General features: G+C 40.6%; 2 protein-coding genes across 2 annotated transcripts; one reads left to right on the forward strand and one right to left on the reverse strand.

Moving 5' to 3' along the window:
• Positions 1-444: 444 nt before the first annotated feature.
• Positions 445-2052, reverse strand: LOC129718370 (probable enoyl-CoA hydratase). The gene is made up of 2 exons (XM_055669102.1): positions 1816-2052; positions 445-1755 (listed from the first exon to the last, which is right to left on the reverse strand). The coding sequence occupies exons 1-2, from the start codon at positions 1919-1921 to the stop codon at positions 869-871; spliced, it is 993 nt and encodes a 330-aa protein (XP_055525077.1). The 5' UTR covers positions 1922-2052; the 3' UTR covers positions 445-868.
• A 7262-nt stretch (positions 2053-9314) lies between these two features.
• Positions 9315-10142, forward strand: LOC129717356 (uncharacterized). The gene has a single exon (XM_055667231.1). The coding sequence runs from the start codon at positions 9315-9317 to the stop codon at positions 10140-10142; it is 828 nt and encodes a 275-aa protein (XP_055523206.1).
• The last annotated feature ends 2959 nt before the right edge of the window (positions 10143-13101 follow it).

Here is a 13101-nt window from a genome sequence, read left to right on the forward strand (position 1 = left end):
TATTTTTTATTTGTGTTTTGAAGGGTTTTATCTGAAAATTTTTTATGATGTTTAATGGGCTCTGGGAGTCAAAAAACTGAATGCAATGCTGAACTGAACCATGCAAAATATTCAAAAACAACCCCACAAAAATAAAAAAAAATATATGGAAAAATTTAGGAATCGAACAGAATTGAAAAAAGTGCAGAAGAGTGAGTTTGTAACTTAAAAAAGTCATTTTTTTCATAAATCACGTTTGGGCAATTTGAAACAAACTTTTAGAAAGTCGAAATGTTCTACAAAAATGCTATAAATAACATTATCTTTCAATTTAGAGCTGAGCACCTTGACTTTTTCAACATCGATTTTTTTGGGATACCCTAGTGTACATGCTTGTTGAAAACATCTCAATTATTTTAAATATTAGACAAGATTGTTTCCTATTTGCTACCTTTACAAATGCATTTTGTCAAACTGGGATATTAAACTTTTTTTTTAATTATGGGCAGTGCATTACTACACAGTACAGGTTGCCGGGAAAAACTATCAAAACACTCGCCTCTGGTTCCCACCGCCAACAGTAGATCGCAAAAACTAGGTTTTAACTTCTACAGGACAGTTTTGTACATTTCATTGGTTTGTCATTCGAACGTGGATTACCTCATGAATCCACTATTTGGTTGATATCAAATTTGGTCCATAAAACCACAAAAAATTAAGAAAAATATGCACATTAGCCACAATTAAGAAAAAATAACTGACTGGCAAACTGGGAAAAGCACAAATTCGCGGTTAGGTAAATATATATATATATATAAGAAAATTTATTTCCCTCGACAGTCTTAAAAATAATACATATCCCTTCTAAATCCTAACAAACTTTACAGCCTTACAACTTCGGTTTCAGTTGTTTGCCCTTGGTGGCAATCTCGTGCGCAATCTCTTCCTTCTCCCAGTCTGGAAGCAGTCTCTCCTTGATATCGGTAAATTTACCATGCTTGCCAACACCCTGCATGAATCGTTCCGCCCCTTTGGTGGCCTGCTGCAGTAGCTCCTCGCCTGCCGACAGCACTTCGAAGTCCATCGCATCCTCCAGAGACTTGGCCTGGTACGTTGCGTAGTACATCGAGGTCCGATCGTGGTTCAAGCAAGCTTGTGGATATTTAGCTATGCTAGCGGCCAGATTGTACGCCTGCCCCAGCCCCGTTCCGACGGCAACGATCCGATTGACAAGACCGATTTCAAGTGCCTCTTTGGCCTTCACCGTTCGTCCGGTAAGCACGAGATCCATGGCGCGAGAAACACCGATCAACGCCGGCAATCGAATCGTACCACCATCCACCAGTGGAACTCCGAAGCGACGATTGTAAAACCCGAGTATGGCAAGTTCTTCCATGACCCGCAGGTCGCACATTAGTGCAAGCTCTAAGCCACCGGCCACACAGTAGCCGGATATGGCACAAACCATCGGTTTCTTGAAATTGCGTCGGGTTGGACCCATAACACCTCCCCGTTGTAAAATCACAGACTGTGGTTTCACATTCTGATTCGCCAGCTCAGACAGATCGTAGCCAGCGCAGAAAGAACCACCGATTCCATGTAAAATTCCAACATCAGCTGTTTCGTCCTTTTCGAAAGCATCAATTGCTGCGACTAGCTGCTGTCCCATTTCAGAGTTAATGGCATTGCGGATTGCCGGTTTGTTTAGACCTATCATTGTGATGTTGTTCATTTTCTCCACAAGAATCGCAGGTCCCTCTGGATTGTTTTCCATGGCTAAAATAAAATGACCGATTAAACCCGCGATTTGCTGGAGCGGCTTAAAAACTTGGATACCTTCATCTGAACTGGAAGTAGTACTGGCGGAACAAAACCGTAATATCTGTGCTCTGCTCGCACCGCTAGCAGAACATAATGTTCGTTTCAACATGACGGACAGCATTGTTGGGAATTCAACAGTATATATTTTTCTTTGAAATTGGTTACAGAATTACCCGAAAACTGGGGGTCACTGATAACTCTCAGCTGATAGCGGCCGGCGCCCGTGATCTGTCAAATGCTTATTTACGCATTTGAGTTTGCGACCGCTTTTTCTCGCCAAGTGTGAAACTACCCTAACAGAATTTACTTGCAAAATTTTTTGAAATATTTCATTGTGGTACACGGTAAAAAAAGTGGGGCGTAAATCTTCCAGTTAAATTAAAATGTTGCTTCGCTAATTGATTTAAGCACTAATTCAAAGTTATTAGCGAAATAATCACTAATCGTTGGCATTAAATTATGTTGTTGAGGTTGAAAATCGAAATATTGACGCACCTTTCGATTTTTCTACCTATGCCTTGTTTACACCTGGGATTACACTACACGGTAAGAAAAGAAAACTCATTAGGGGCTGTTCCTAAACCAGGTGGTCATATTTTGATCACACATATATCAATTATTTTTATTCATTTGCAAATGTATAAAAAATACTCTTATTTACGAATACAAAAGTATTTTATCTGCTATCATCAATTGTCAGAATCGCAATTCTCCGCAACAATTGATTCATTAAACATAACCACTAGTCTATTTACACTTTGTGTTGATTCTTTCGACCTGTTTTCATTTGGTGATGATTTCTCACGTGATGTTTCATTTGTAGAAAACCTGTGACAAAGGTATTGCAGCCAGATAGTGGACATTCTAGACCTAATATAAGAAACTCTCACATTGTAAAATTCAATACACTGGGGTCGCTTTTTACGCGGTTGGTTGTACCACATTTAAAAAAATAGATTGGATATACTTATACTAAATTTATTTGATACCGCGTGTCATCGGAGCCTCCAGTATCTGTAAGCACCTCCCCATAGAACATCACAAATACCGAGAAGACGTCATAATGACAGTGCAGTACGCCAAGAGAAAGAGAGAAGAAGACAAAACGTCAGCGTATCTGCTAGACGATTCGTAAACACTAAGCTAACTATAACCTGAAGAGCTAATTTCAGAAGATTTAGGGGAAAGTAGGTAAAGACGGACACCCTAAGGTTTAATCTAAATAATTACTTAGGTATTGCTATTTAGATCGCAGTAGCCATACAAATTGAAACTTAAGGTCATTTGTTTTCATAATCATTTTTGGTATTAGTGAACTTCCTCCAAGATTTATGTGTTTTGGGTCTTCAAAAATAAGACTACAAATTGCTGTTTTTTGACATGGTTGGGAAAGACGGACACTTGGGGTGGGTAAGATGGACACTACGAAGGTAAAGGTGGACACTCACAAAAAAGATGTAGTACGTTAAGTATTCTTTTGATTTATGTGTTAAGTGATGGCCATACATTACTCTACGTTATTAGAGTCCATCTATACATCACATGAACAGTTTGAGAGGATGGGTTTCGATGAAGGCGAAAATTCTCCGCCTATATGGCCTGTTCTAACTGCTAAGTTATTCATATCTGCTGGTTTCTCTCGCGGGTGTACTTTGTGAACATCTGTTGTACACAACAGATGCTACATGTGAAAATTCTTGGAAAATCCGTGCGTCCATCTTTCCCTACCTTAGTGTGTCCGTCTTGCCCGACCTGGTTGTAAATTTTTCAAACGATCGTAGCTCTTCATCGGAACATCGAAAATCTGCTGGATTTTCACAAGAAAACCGAGGAAAGACTAATTAATCACTTTACTATTGTGAAAAAATGAAAACACGTAAGTTTCACGAGTTTTTCACTATTTTCCGTGGAATAAAAATTACATCAAATTGCGCGTTCACGAAAATATTCTTTGTTTTACTTACAAATTTTACAGTTTGCTTGCTGAAAACCGATAATGCAACTCAAAAGCATTAACACACTATAAAGAAGGTATTCGCATCACTCAACTATCATAATACATTCTAGTTTGTGAAATATTAAAAGTGTCCATCTTACCCGCAGTGTCCGTCTTTACCTACTTTCCCCTATATTTAAAATTGTGCTAAAATTATCATTCAGGTGAAGAGAAAAATTTATATTCGTTAAAACTATTCCCTTAATACTACATCTCTTAAAATAAACCTAACTGCTAGTGAAAATAAGTGTAATAGTACGGCAGATAATTATGGATCTCCTTACCAATTAACTTAATATATATATATATATATATATATATATATATATATATATATATATATATATATATATATATATATATATATATATATATATATATATATATATATATATTTATTATATATATATATATATATATATATATATATATATATATATATATATATATATATATATATATATATATATATATATATATATATATATATATATATATATATATATATATATATATATATATATATATATATATATATATATATATATATATATATATATATATATATATATATATATATATAGTGGAAGAACAACCGACAGAAGAAACGACCTACAGAGACAGAAAAGAGATTCAAAGCACTAAACGTAAGATAATTGTAAAACTAGTTAAACCTAACACTAAATTAAAACTTAATCGTACACATGCAGGAATTAAAAACGGATCATACTTCGTGCGAATTAAGTGACCGTTAAGGATTCGGAAAAGCAGAATTCGTCTTATCTATTTCTTGTTGCACCGCGCTACGCAAGCAACAAATTTTTAATTCGTTTATCTGGATCGGAAAAGGATGTCTGATTCCGCTAGCGCCCCAGGTGCTACTACTGCCCCAGGTACGAGCTTAGCCAGTAGTTCCTCTATCGTGCATGAAGTTAACCCCCATCTTGATCCCCGAATTAAGAGTCCTGATTTGAATAAAGCATCTTATCTCAACCCCGATATGGTTAAAAGTAAAAAGAAAGGTTCCTCCGTCAAAGGTTCGAAAGCTCCCACTAATAGCCAAACTTCCGTTGCAAATTCGGTGAAAAAAGTCGGTCATAGTTGTCGGTCTTGTGATTCCGTGGATAACAGCCGTATGGTGCAGTGCGATGACTGAGATGAGTGGCACCATTTCAACTGCGTAGGTGTCGACAGTCAGATAGAAACGAAACCGTGGCGGTGTATTAAATGTGAGAAGAGAGTTCTAATTAACCGTAATTCTAAGAAGCCGAAGGCGCCAAAACCGAAAGCGGTCGGTGTACCGAAACAAATTTCTGAAAAAAAATCCCAGCGGAAAACAACTCATGATGCAAAAAAAGTGTCGGAAGTAGCATCGGCATCGTCAGTAACATCAAAACGGTCATCTAAAGCTTATTTAGCATTACAGCTTGATAAGCTCGAAGCAGAACAGACACTTCTGGATGAAAAAAAGCGGTTGATTGACCAGCGTTTCATTATTTTACAAGAACTAGCCGATATTGACGATAGACAATCGAATGCGTCGAGCGAAAGAGACGGCGCTTCCAAAGTGAACGAATAGTTGAGTCACAACTGTAAATCATTGCGAGAAGGGCGTGAACTTGTTAGTACGAGTAACAAAGAAAACGATGAAGTTGATTCAGAAGATAGCTACGATGACTCCACTGAGGATGAGGAAGAAAGCGAATGCAGATTCCACCGTGAGCAGTTTCATTCAAAAGACCGCTCAACACCGAGATTGCACAGAACGAACCAGCAACTGAGAAACACAAATCATCAGTTGAGCCTGACGCGAAACCAAATTGCCGCTCGCCAGGTCGTTGCGAAAGACTTACCCGTGTTTTCGGGTCATCCAGAAGAGTGGCCAATCTTTTATTCTACCTTCGAAACTACAACTCGTATGTGTGGTTATACAGACAACGAAAATATGATTCGTTTGAGACATTGTTTGAAGGGCGATGCTTTGGTTACAGTGCGAAGTTTTTTGTTGCACGCATCCATGGTGGGAAAAGCAATAGATGCCCTTAAGTTGAGGTTCGGACAACCGCAGTTTATCATCCATTCGTTGAAAAACAGAGTTTTAGCAATTGCCCCGCTGAAAGCTAACTCTATGAATAAGCTAATTTATTTCGCATTAGAAGTGCAAAATCTAACTGCTACGATCGACGCATGCGGACGAAAAGAATACATGCGGGATATTACGTTACTGGGCGAGATTGTTGAAAAGCTTCCTGCCGTAATGAAGCTGGAATGGGCGCGGTATACCAGGTGCTTGCGAAAAGTAAATTTGGCCACATTCAGTGAATGGATATACGCTATGGCTGAAGACGCCTGTCTAGTTTCGGAGCCACGAAAAATCCAAGACTTCCACCAGGATCAGGAGCCGCGTAAGAAACCCAAAGCCTTCGTGAACACACACGTTGAACAACAAAACTCACGTAAGGATTCAAACAACTATTCTGACACACCACACCACACACCACAACCGACGTTTCAGAAAAAAGCTCACGTAACTACCTGTGTTATCTGCAAGGGCGCTTGTGCGACGTTGCCGAAATGTAGGCGTTTTTTTTTTGGAGTTATCCTACGACGGGCGATGGGCGGTAATACGTGAGGCAAGAGTATGCCGCAAGTGTTTGAAACGGCACAAAGGAGGATGTGAATCGAAAGAATGTGGAGTAAACGGTTGCACCTTTAAGCATCATCCACTGTTGCATAAAGAGCTCAACGCAGAGTCACCCGCTTCAGCTGGACCATCACGAGATGCACAGTCATGCAACACACATCAAACCGAATCAAGTGCCACATTATTCCGTTATGTGCCAGTTACAGTATATGGCAACGGCGTCGTGGTACACTGCTATGCTTTCCTGGATGATGGATCCTCATTGACTCTAATGGATCAAGACTTGGCAGTTGAGCTCAATCTCACCGGAAAGCTGCGCCCATTATGTCTCAAATGGACCGGTGGAACACATCGTATGGAAGATGACTCACGAAGCGTTGATTTTGAGGTCTCCGGCCTGAAGGGAAAGCGTTCCCAACTCAAGGATGTTCGAACGGTTAAGGAACTACAGTTACCTCATCAAACACTCAACGTGAAACAACTCAAAAACGAAAATGAGTATTTGAAAAATATACCTGTAGAGTCATATGAAAACGTCAGACCACGCCTGCTGATTGGAGTACAGCACGCATACGCGACCCTCGTGAGAAAGAGCCAAGAAGGAAAACCAGGGCAACCGATCGCAATAAAAACCAACCTGGGTTGGACGATTTACGGTGGCCATCCAGCGGGTCAATCATTAAGTATGGTTCATTATAATTACCATGTTTGTTCCTGTAACCATGAGGCAGAAGATGTCGACAATAACATAGAACGCGCGGTGCGGGAGCATTTCCTCTTGAGTGCTTAGGTATAACGTCCCCGGCTAAACAGATTCGCTCAAACGATGATGAGAGAGCGATGGAACTTTTGCGTGACTTGACGCGCCATACTGGTGAAAGGTATGAAACTGGTTTGCTGTGACGACACAACGACGTGAGGATGCCTGATAGTAAATCCATGGCACTAAAACGGTTCGAATGTCTGAAACGACGCATGGCGAAAGACCCGGAGTTAACACAGGTGTTAAAAGACAAAATAGCAGATTATGTTACGAAAGGTTATGTTCGTGAGCTGTCTGTTGAGGAATTGGCGGAAAACCATGAACGCATTTGGTATTTACCGTTATTCCCAGTCACCAACCCCAACAAGCCCGGTAAAATCAGAATCGTCTGGGATGCGGCTGCTACAACAAACGGTGTTTCGCTTAATTCTTGTCTACTACCTGGACCTGATCTACTCACTCCACTAGTTAATGTGCTTTACAAGTTTCGTGAATTCCGTTTTGCATTGTGTGGTGACATTCGCGAAATGTTTCACCAGGTCGGCATCTGCGACGAGGATCAGCACAGCCAGCGATTCCTATGGCGAAACAATAAAGGTGAACTCAAGGTGTATGTCATGCAGGTGATGACGTGTGGAGCGTGCTGTTCTCCAGGTTCTCTTGCAGGAGATCTGGCGCACCGGCATCACGTGGGATGAGAACATCGACCAAAAGTGCTTCGAGAAATGGCAAGCCTGGCTGAAACTGCTGCCAGAAATAGAGGACTTACGTATTCCACGGTGCTACAGATTCCAAACATCGGCTGGTTCTGACACGGAAGTACAAATGCACATTTTTGTGGATGCTAGCGAGAAAGGGATGGCAGCTTTAATATATCTTCGGTACGCGGAGAGAGAACCCATTAAGTGCTCGCTTGTCATCGCTAAGACTCGAGTATCACCTCTTAAGTACCTCACAATCCCAAGGGCGGAGCTTGAAGCAGCGAAGATTGGAGCGAGACTAGCTGCCTCCGTGAAACAAGCGCTATCCTCGAATATTTCGAAGCGTATCTTTTGGTCAGATTCCAGAAATGTGCTGGCATGGATACGCGCTGACCATCGCAATTACAGTGCATATGTAGCCACGAGAGTAAGTGAAATCCTGGAGCTTACTAACGTCTCGGAATGGAAGTGGGTCCCAACAAAGTGGAATGTTGCTGATGAGGGCACAAAATAGCAGAATCGCCCGTCACTAACAAGTGACTGCAGATGGTTTAAGGGTCCGGAGTTTCTTTGGCAACGTGAGGAAAAGTGGCCGATAACATCAGTTGAACTAACGAAAACCATGGAAGAGATACGTGCCAGTGTCAACACGCATTCAGAAATAGCAAGTGAGGTGATCTTTGCTAGAAGCTTTCGAACCTGGAGATTCCTAGTTCGTGTGACGGCATATGTCTTCAGATTCGCACAAAACATTCGCTCAAAGAAAACCGCACGAACTAATGGAGGCCTAAGCAGCGAGGAGATCCGCCACGTAGAAGAATTTAACCTCCGCGCTGCGCAGCGAAATAAATTCAACGAAGAGCTTACGATACTAGAACGTGACCGCTATTATGCGATCATTCCTAAGCGAAGTGCGCTGTACAAGCTTAACCCGTACATTGATGAGCGAGGGCTGCTGCGAATGCACGGTAGAACAGGACATGCAAATTCTTGGTAGCGGAGACTGTCAACCCCATCATTCTTCCCCGTGACCACCCGGTTACGCACCTACTAGTGGAAAACTATCACGCAAAGTTCCACCACCGAAATCACGAGTCTGTAATAAACGAGATTCGTCAAAAATATTGCATAAGCCGACTTCGTAGGTTGTATGCTCAAATCAGGGCGGGTTGTCAAAGGTGTAAATTGCGTGACGCACGTCCTAATCCTCCAGCAATGGCAGATCTGCCTAGTTGCAGGCTAGCAGCGTTTGTTCGACCGTTTACGCACACCGGTATTGATTATTTCGGACCGATGGAAGTGGCTATTGGGAGAAGGGTTGAGAAAAGATGGGGGGTCCTTCTAACTTGTCTCACGATTCGTGTAGTCTATTTGGAACTGGCAAGCTCTCTAACTACTAACTCATGTATAATGGCGATACGCAACTTTATCGTGCGCCGAGGCACACCAGCCGTGTTTTATAGTGATAGGGGAACGAACTTCATTGGTGCCGAGCGGGAACTGAAGCAAGCACTATTAGCGTTAGACCAACATCGAATGGCTCAGGAGTTCGTGTCGTCAACTACCACCTGGCGTTTCAATCCGCCGGCAGCACCCCACATGGGTGGAAGTTGGGAACGACTCGTGCAGTCCGTCAAACGCACCTTGTCGGAGCTCCGTTTGCTCCGCCGTCCGTCAGAGGAAGAGCTGAGAAACGCGTTAACCGAAGTCGAGGGCGTCCTGAATGCACGGCCGCTTACCCACGTACCTATAGAGGATGACGCGGCCCCGGCACTGACTCCAAACCACTGGCTACTGGGGAGTTCAGACGGATCCAAACCATGGACTGATTTGAACGTGAGTTCATTAGCTTTATATCGTGGCTGGCATCTATCCCAGCAAATAGGCAACCACTTCTGGAAAAGATGGCTCCGGGAGTATCTTCCGGAAATAACCAGGCGTACCAAGTGGCATCGAGCTGTGCCTCCGACCAAACGAAACGACATCGTGCTTATCGCAGACCCGGATCTCCCAAGGAACTGCTGGCCGAAAGGACGGGTCATTGGTGTAGTCAATCGCGATGGACAGGTACGAACCGTAACCATTAAAACGGCAACTGGTGTGTATGAGAGACCAGCCGTGAAGGTGGCAGTGCTTGACGTGAAAGGAAACGAAGAGTTAGCTGACTCAGAGGCGGAGTCAGCGAACTGGGGAGGAGTGTCATCGGAGCCTCCAGTATCTGTAAGCACCTCCCCATAGAGCATCACAAATGCCGAGAAGACGTCATAATGACAGTGCAGTACGCCAAGAGAAAGAGAGAAGAAGACAAAACGTCAGCGTATCTGCTAGACGATTCGTAAAGACTAAGCTAACTTTATAACGTGAAGAGCTAATTTCGGAAGATTTATTTTAAAATTGTGCTAAAATTATCATTCAGGTGAAGGGAAAAATTTATATTCGTTACAACTATTCGCTTAATACTACATTTCTTAAAATAAACCTTACTGCTAGTGAAAATAAGTGTAATAGTACGGCAGATAATTAACGGTGAGAATCGAGGTTAAATTTATGCACATGGATCTCCTTACCAATTAACTTAATATATATATATATATATATATATATATATATATATATATATATATATATATATATATATATATATATATATATATATATATATATATATATATATATATATATATATATATATATATATATATATATATATATATATATATATATATATATATATATATATATATATATATATACCGAGCAAAGTGGAAGAAACAACCGACAGAAGAAACGACTTACAGAGACAGAAAAGAGATTCAAAGCACTAAACGTAAGATAATTGTAAAACAAGTTAAACTTAACACTAAATTAAAACTTAATCGTACACATGCAGGAATTAAAAACGGATCATACTTCATGCGAATAAAGTGACCGTTAAGGATTCGGAAAAGCAGAATTCGTCTTATCTATTTCTTGTTGCACCGCGCTACGCAAGCAACACCGCGTACAAATAATCTTCCGTATCGAATAATACTACAAGGTATACAGCCCTAGGGGTGGTATGAAATGGTGACGTAGGACTAAATATATTTATTATATGCTGCGATAAACTGTTCATAGGCAACACTACCGTTTATATTTGATGGTCGTTATTGTAAAAATAACGATGCATGAATACATGAAAATTTCACACTAGTAGTAGTTGAGAAAGTTCTCATAACTCTTATTCTCAAGCATTTATAGTTCTGAAAAGAACTGATTCTATAATCTTCGGCTCGAAATGTGTGCTACAGAACGTTGATGATCGTACCACCACCGGTAACATTGAATGTTTTGCTTGGCCACGCATAATAAAATTTGCTCTCCGCCGTGCCCTCCAGTAGCTGAGCCAGCAAAATATCTTGCAGCGTACGATGGTAACTGTTGCTGCCGTATGCCAAATAAAGGTAACATCACATACATAAGACATACGTAACACTCAGGAAGAAATCTTCCAAAAAAGTTGGTACAAAATGAACTACTCGAATGGTACCACCCTCTGAATAAAATCGCAGTTTGAGTTGTTTTTTTAAGGCAGTGTACCTACGCAGCCCGTCTCGTTTCTACTCGAAAAATGCTGCATTGATTTTGTAAATAACTTTTTGACAGTTCCGTATGAGATTTTCTTTGGGGCTCGATAAAGCCGAGAAAAAGAAAATTCATTTTGTTCATTATTTGTCGAGCAGTTGGACAGGGAGAGGTACGGAGTACTATGGGGCAACGTGTACCAGAAAAAAACGCCAGTGGTACGTATGTCTTATGTATGTGGTAACATGTTCCGCAGTGCCTGGAAGTCGACTCGTATGCAGCTCTCGTTTCCTAATGTCGCGTACCTCTAACAGCTATACTCCACTCGCTATTGTGTGACAAACTAGACTGAAGCTGAATTTTCTACACACAGTCTTTTGTATCGAGTTCAGCGTAGATTTTTGCCATGAGGGCGTTGCCACGCAGCTTAAAGAAAGACAATTGTAACAAAACACTTTGTTGAGCCAGAATATGTAAGCAGCGGAATTTATTCCGTCCATGTTATTGTTATCCGTGCTCGAGAAGCAAGGGAATAGCAAGGAAAATGTATGGGAAAGCTTGACCTTGAAACTTTTCACCTTTTTTCACCATTAAGCAGTAAAGCAACAATGTTAAACATTATATCAAACAATTGTTACACATTTTATCTATCCACCAACATATAAATGACTAAGATGTATTAAGTCGTTCGCTTGCTATAATTGTTTCAAATCTGACGCAACATTTGCCAGTTTCATTTTCAATTTTACAAAATGTAATCTAGTATCAGAAAACAAAGACGTAGTCCTACGTCAAAAATAAATCGCGTTATTGTAAATATATCCCGTTAAAAAAAACGCATAAACAACCCGCGTAAAAAGCGACCCCAGTGTACTTGATATTACTGTGCGGTTCTAGACTTTTGAACTGCTGTCATCATAGGATGTATCAATATAAAATGCGCCCGTCTTCGCTAGGCTATTTGTTGTGTCTCAGATATCTTATGCCTGCTGCACGATTACATACTGTTTACCTTGCAACTTCTCAAACGACGCAGCATCGAGTCTTGACAAATTGGGTTGTTTAGCTATTCACGGATTCCCGATTTTTATATATCATCTGTAAGAGTGCCATTTTCTGAACAAAACGTGATTTTTTAAACTTTATATAACTATCCTTCGATTTTTAAATGAAAAATAAAAATTCGCTCGCAATCGCTACAATGACAGTGTGTATATGGGCGAACTGTCATTGTAGCAATTTCGAGCAGTTTTAAATCGTGATTTAAGAAGCGAAGGACGATATTTTTTTTTTAAATCACGTTCTACTTAGAAAATGCAGATTTTTCATATGATAAAAAAACTGATATAGCTAAACAACCCAATTGTGAACAAAACAGATCGTAGAAGTACACTCTTTGACCAATCCAGCTTTTTACGCACCATAATGGCGGGTGCTATAATGCGTGTTCGTAATTTGTGAACCTCTCTGCTTACGTCAGATTAGTGATTTCTGCAGTTTTGGCAACATTAACGTTGCCAGATTAATTGTTTTTCTTGCGAAACAAATGAAGAGTCAAACTGACGTAAGCAGAGTTGTCAAAAGGGTAGGTAACATATTACGAATTTTTCATTATAGCGTCCGCCATTATGGC

The sequence above is a fragment of the Wyeomyia smithii genome, chromosome 1, assembly GCF_029784165.1.
Source record: "Wyeomyia smithii strain HCP4-BCI-WySm-NY-G18 chromosome 1, ASM2978416v1, whole genome shotgun sequence".
NCBI lineage: Eukaryota > Metazoa > Arthropoda > Insecta > Diptera > Culicidae > Wyeomyia > Wyeomyia smithii.

Coding starts and splice junctions, on each gene's coding strand:
- LOC129718370 (XM_055669102.1), bottom strand. CDS start 1,921: ATGCTGTCCGTCATGTTGAAACGAACATTATGTTCTGCTAGCGGTGCG. Junction 1,756..1,815: donor TACTTCCAGTTCAGATGAAG/GTATCCAAGTTT, acceptor ATTTTATTTTAG/CCATGGAAAACAATCCAGAG.
- LOC129717356 (XM_055667231.1), top strand. CDS start 9,315: ATGGCGATACGCAACTTTATCGTGCGCCGAGGCACACCAGCCGTGTTT.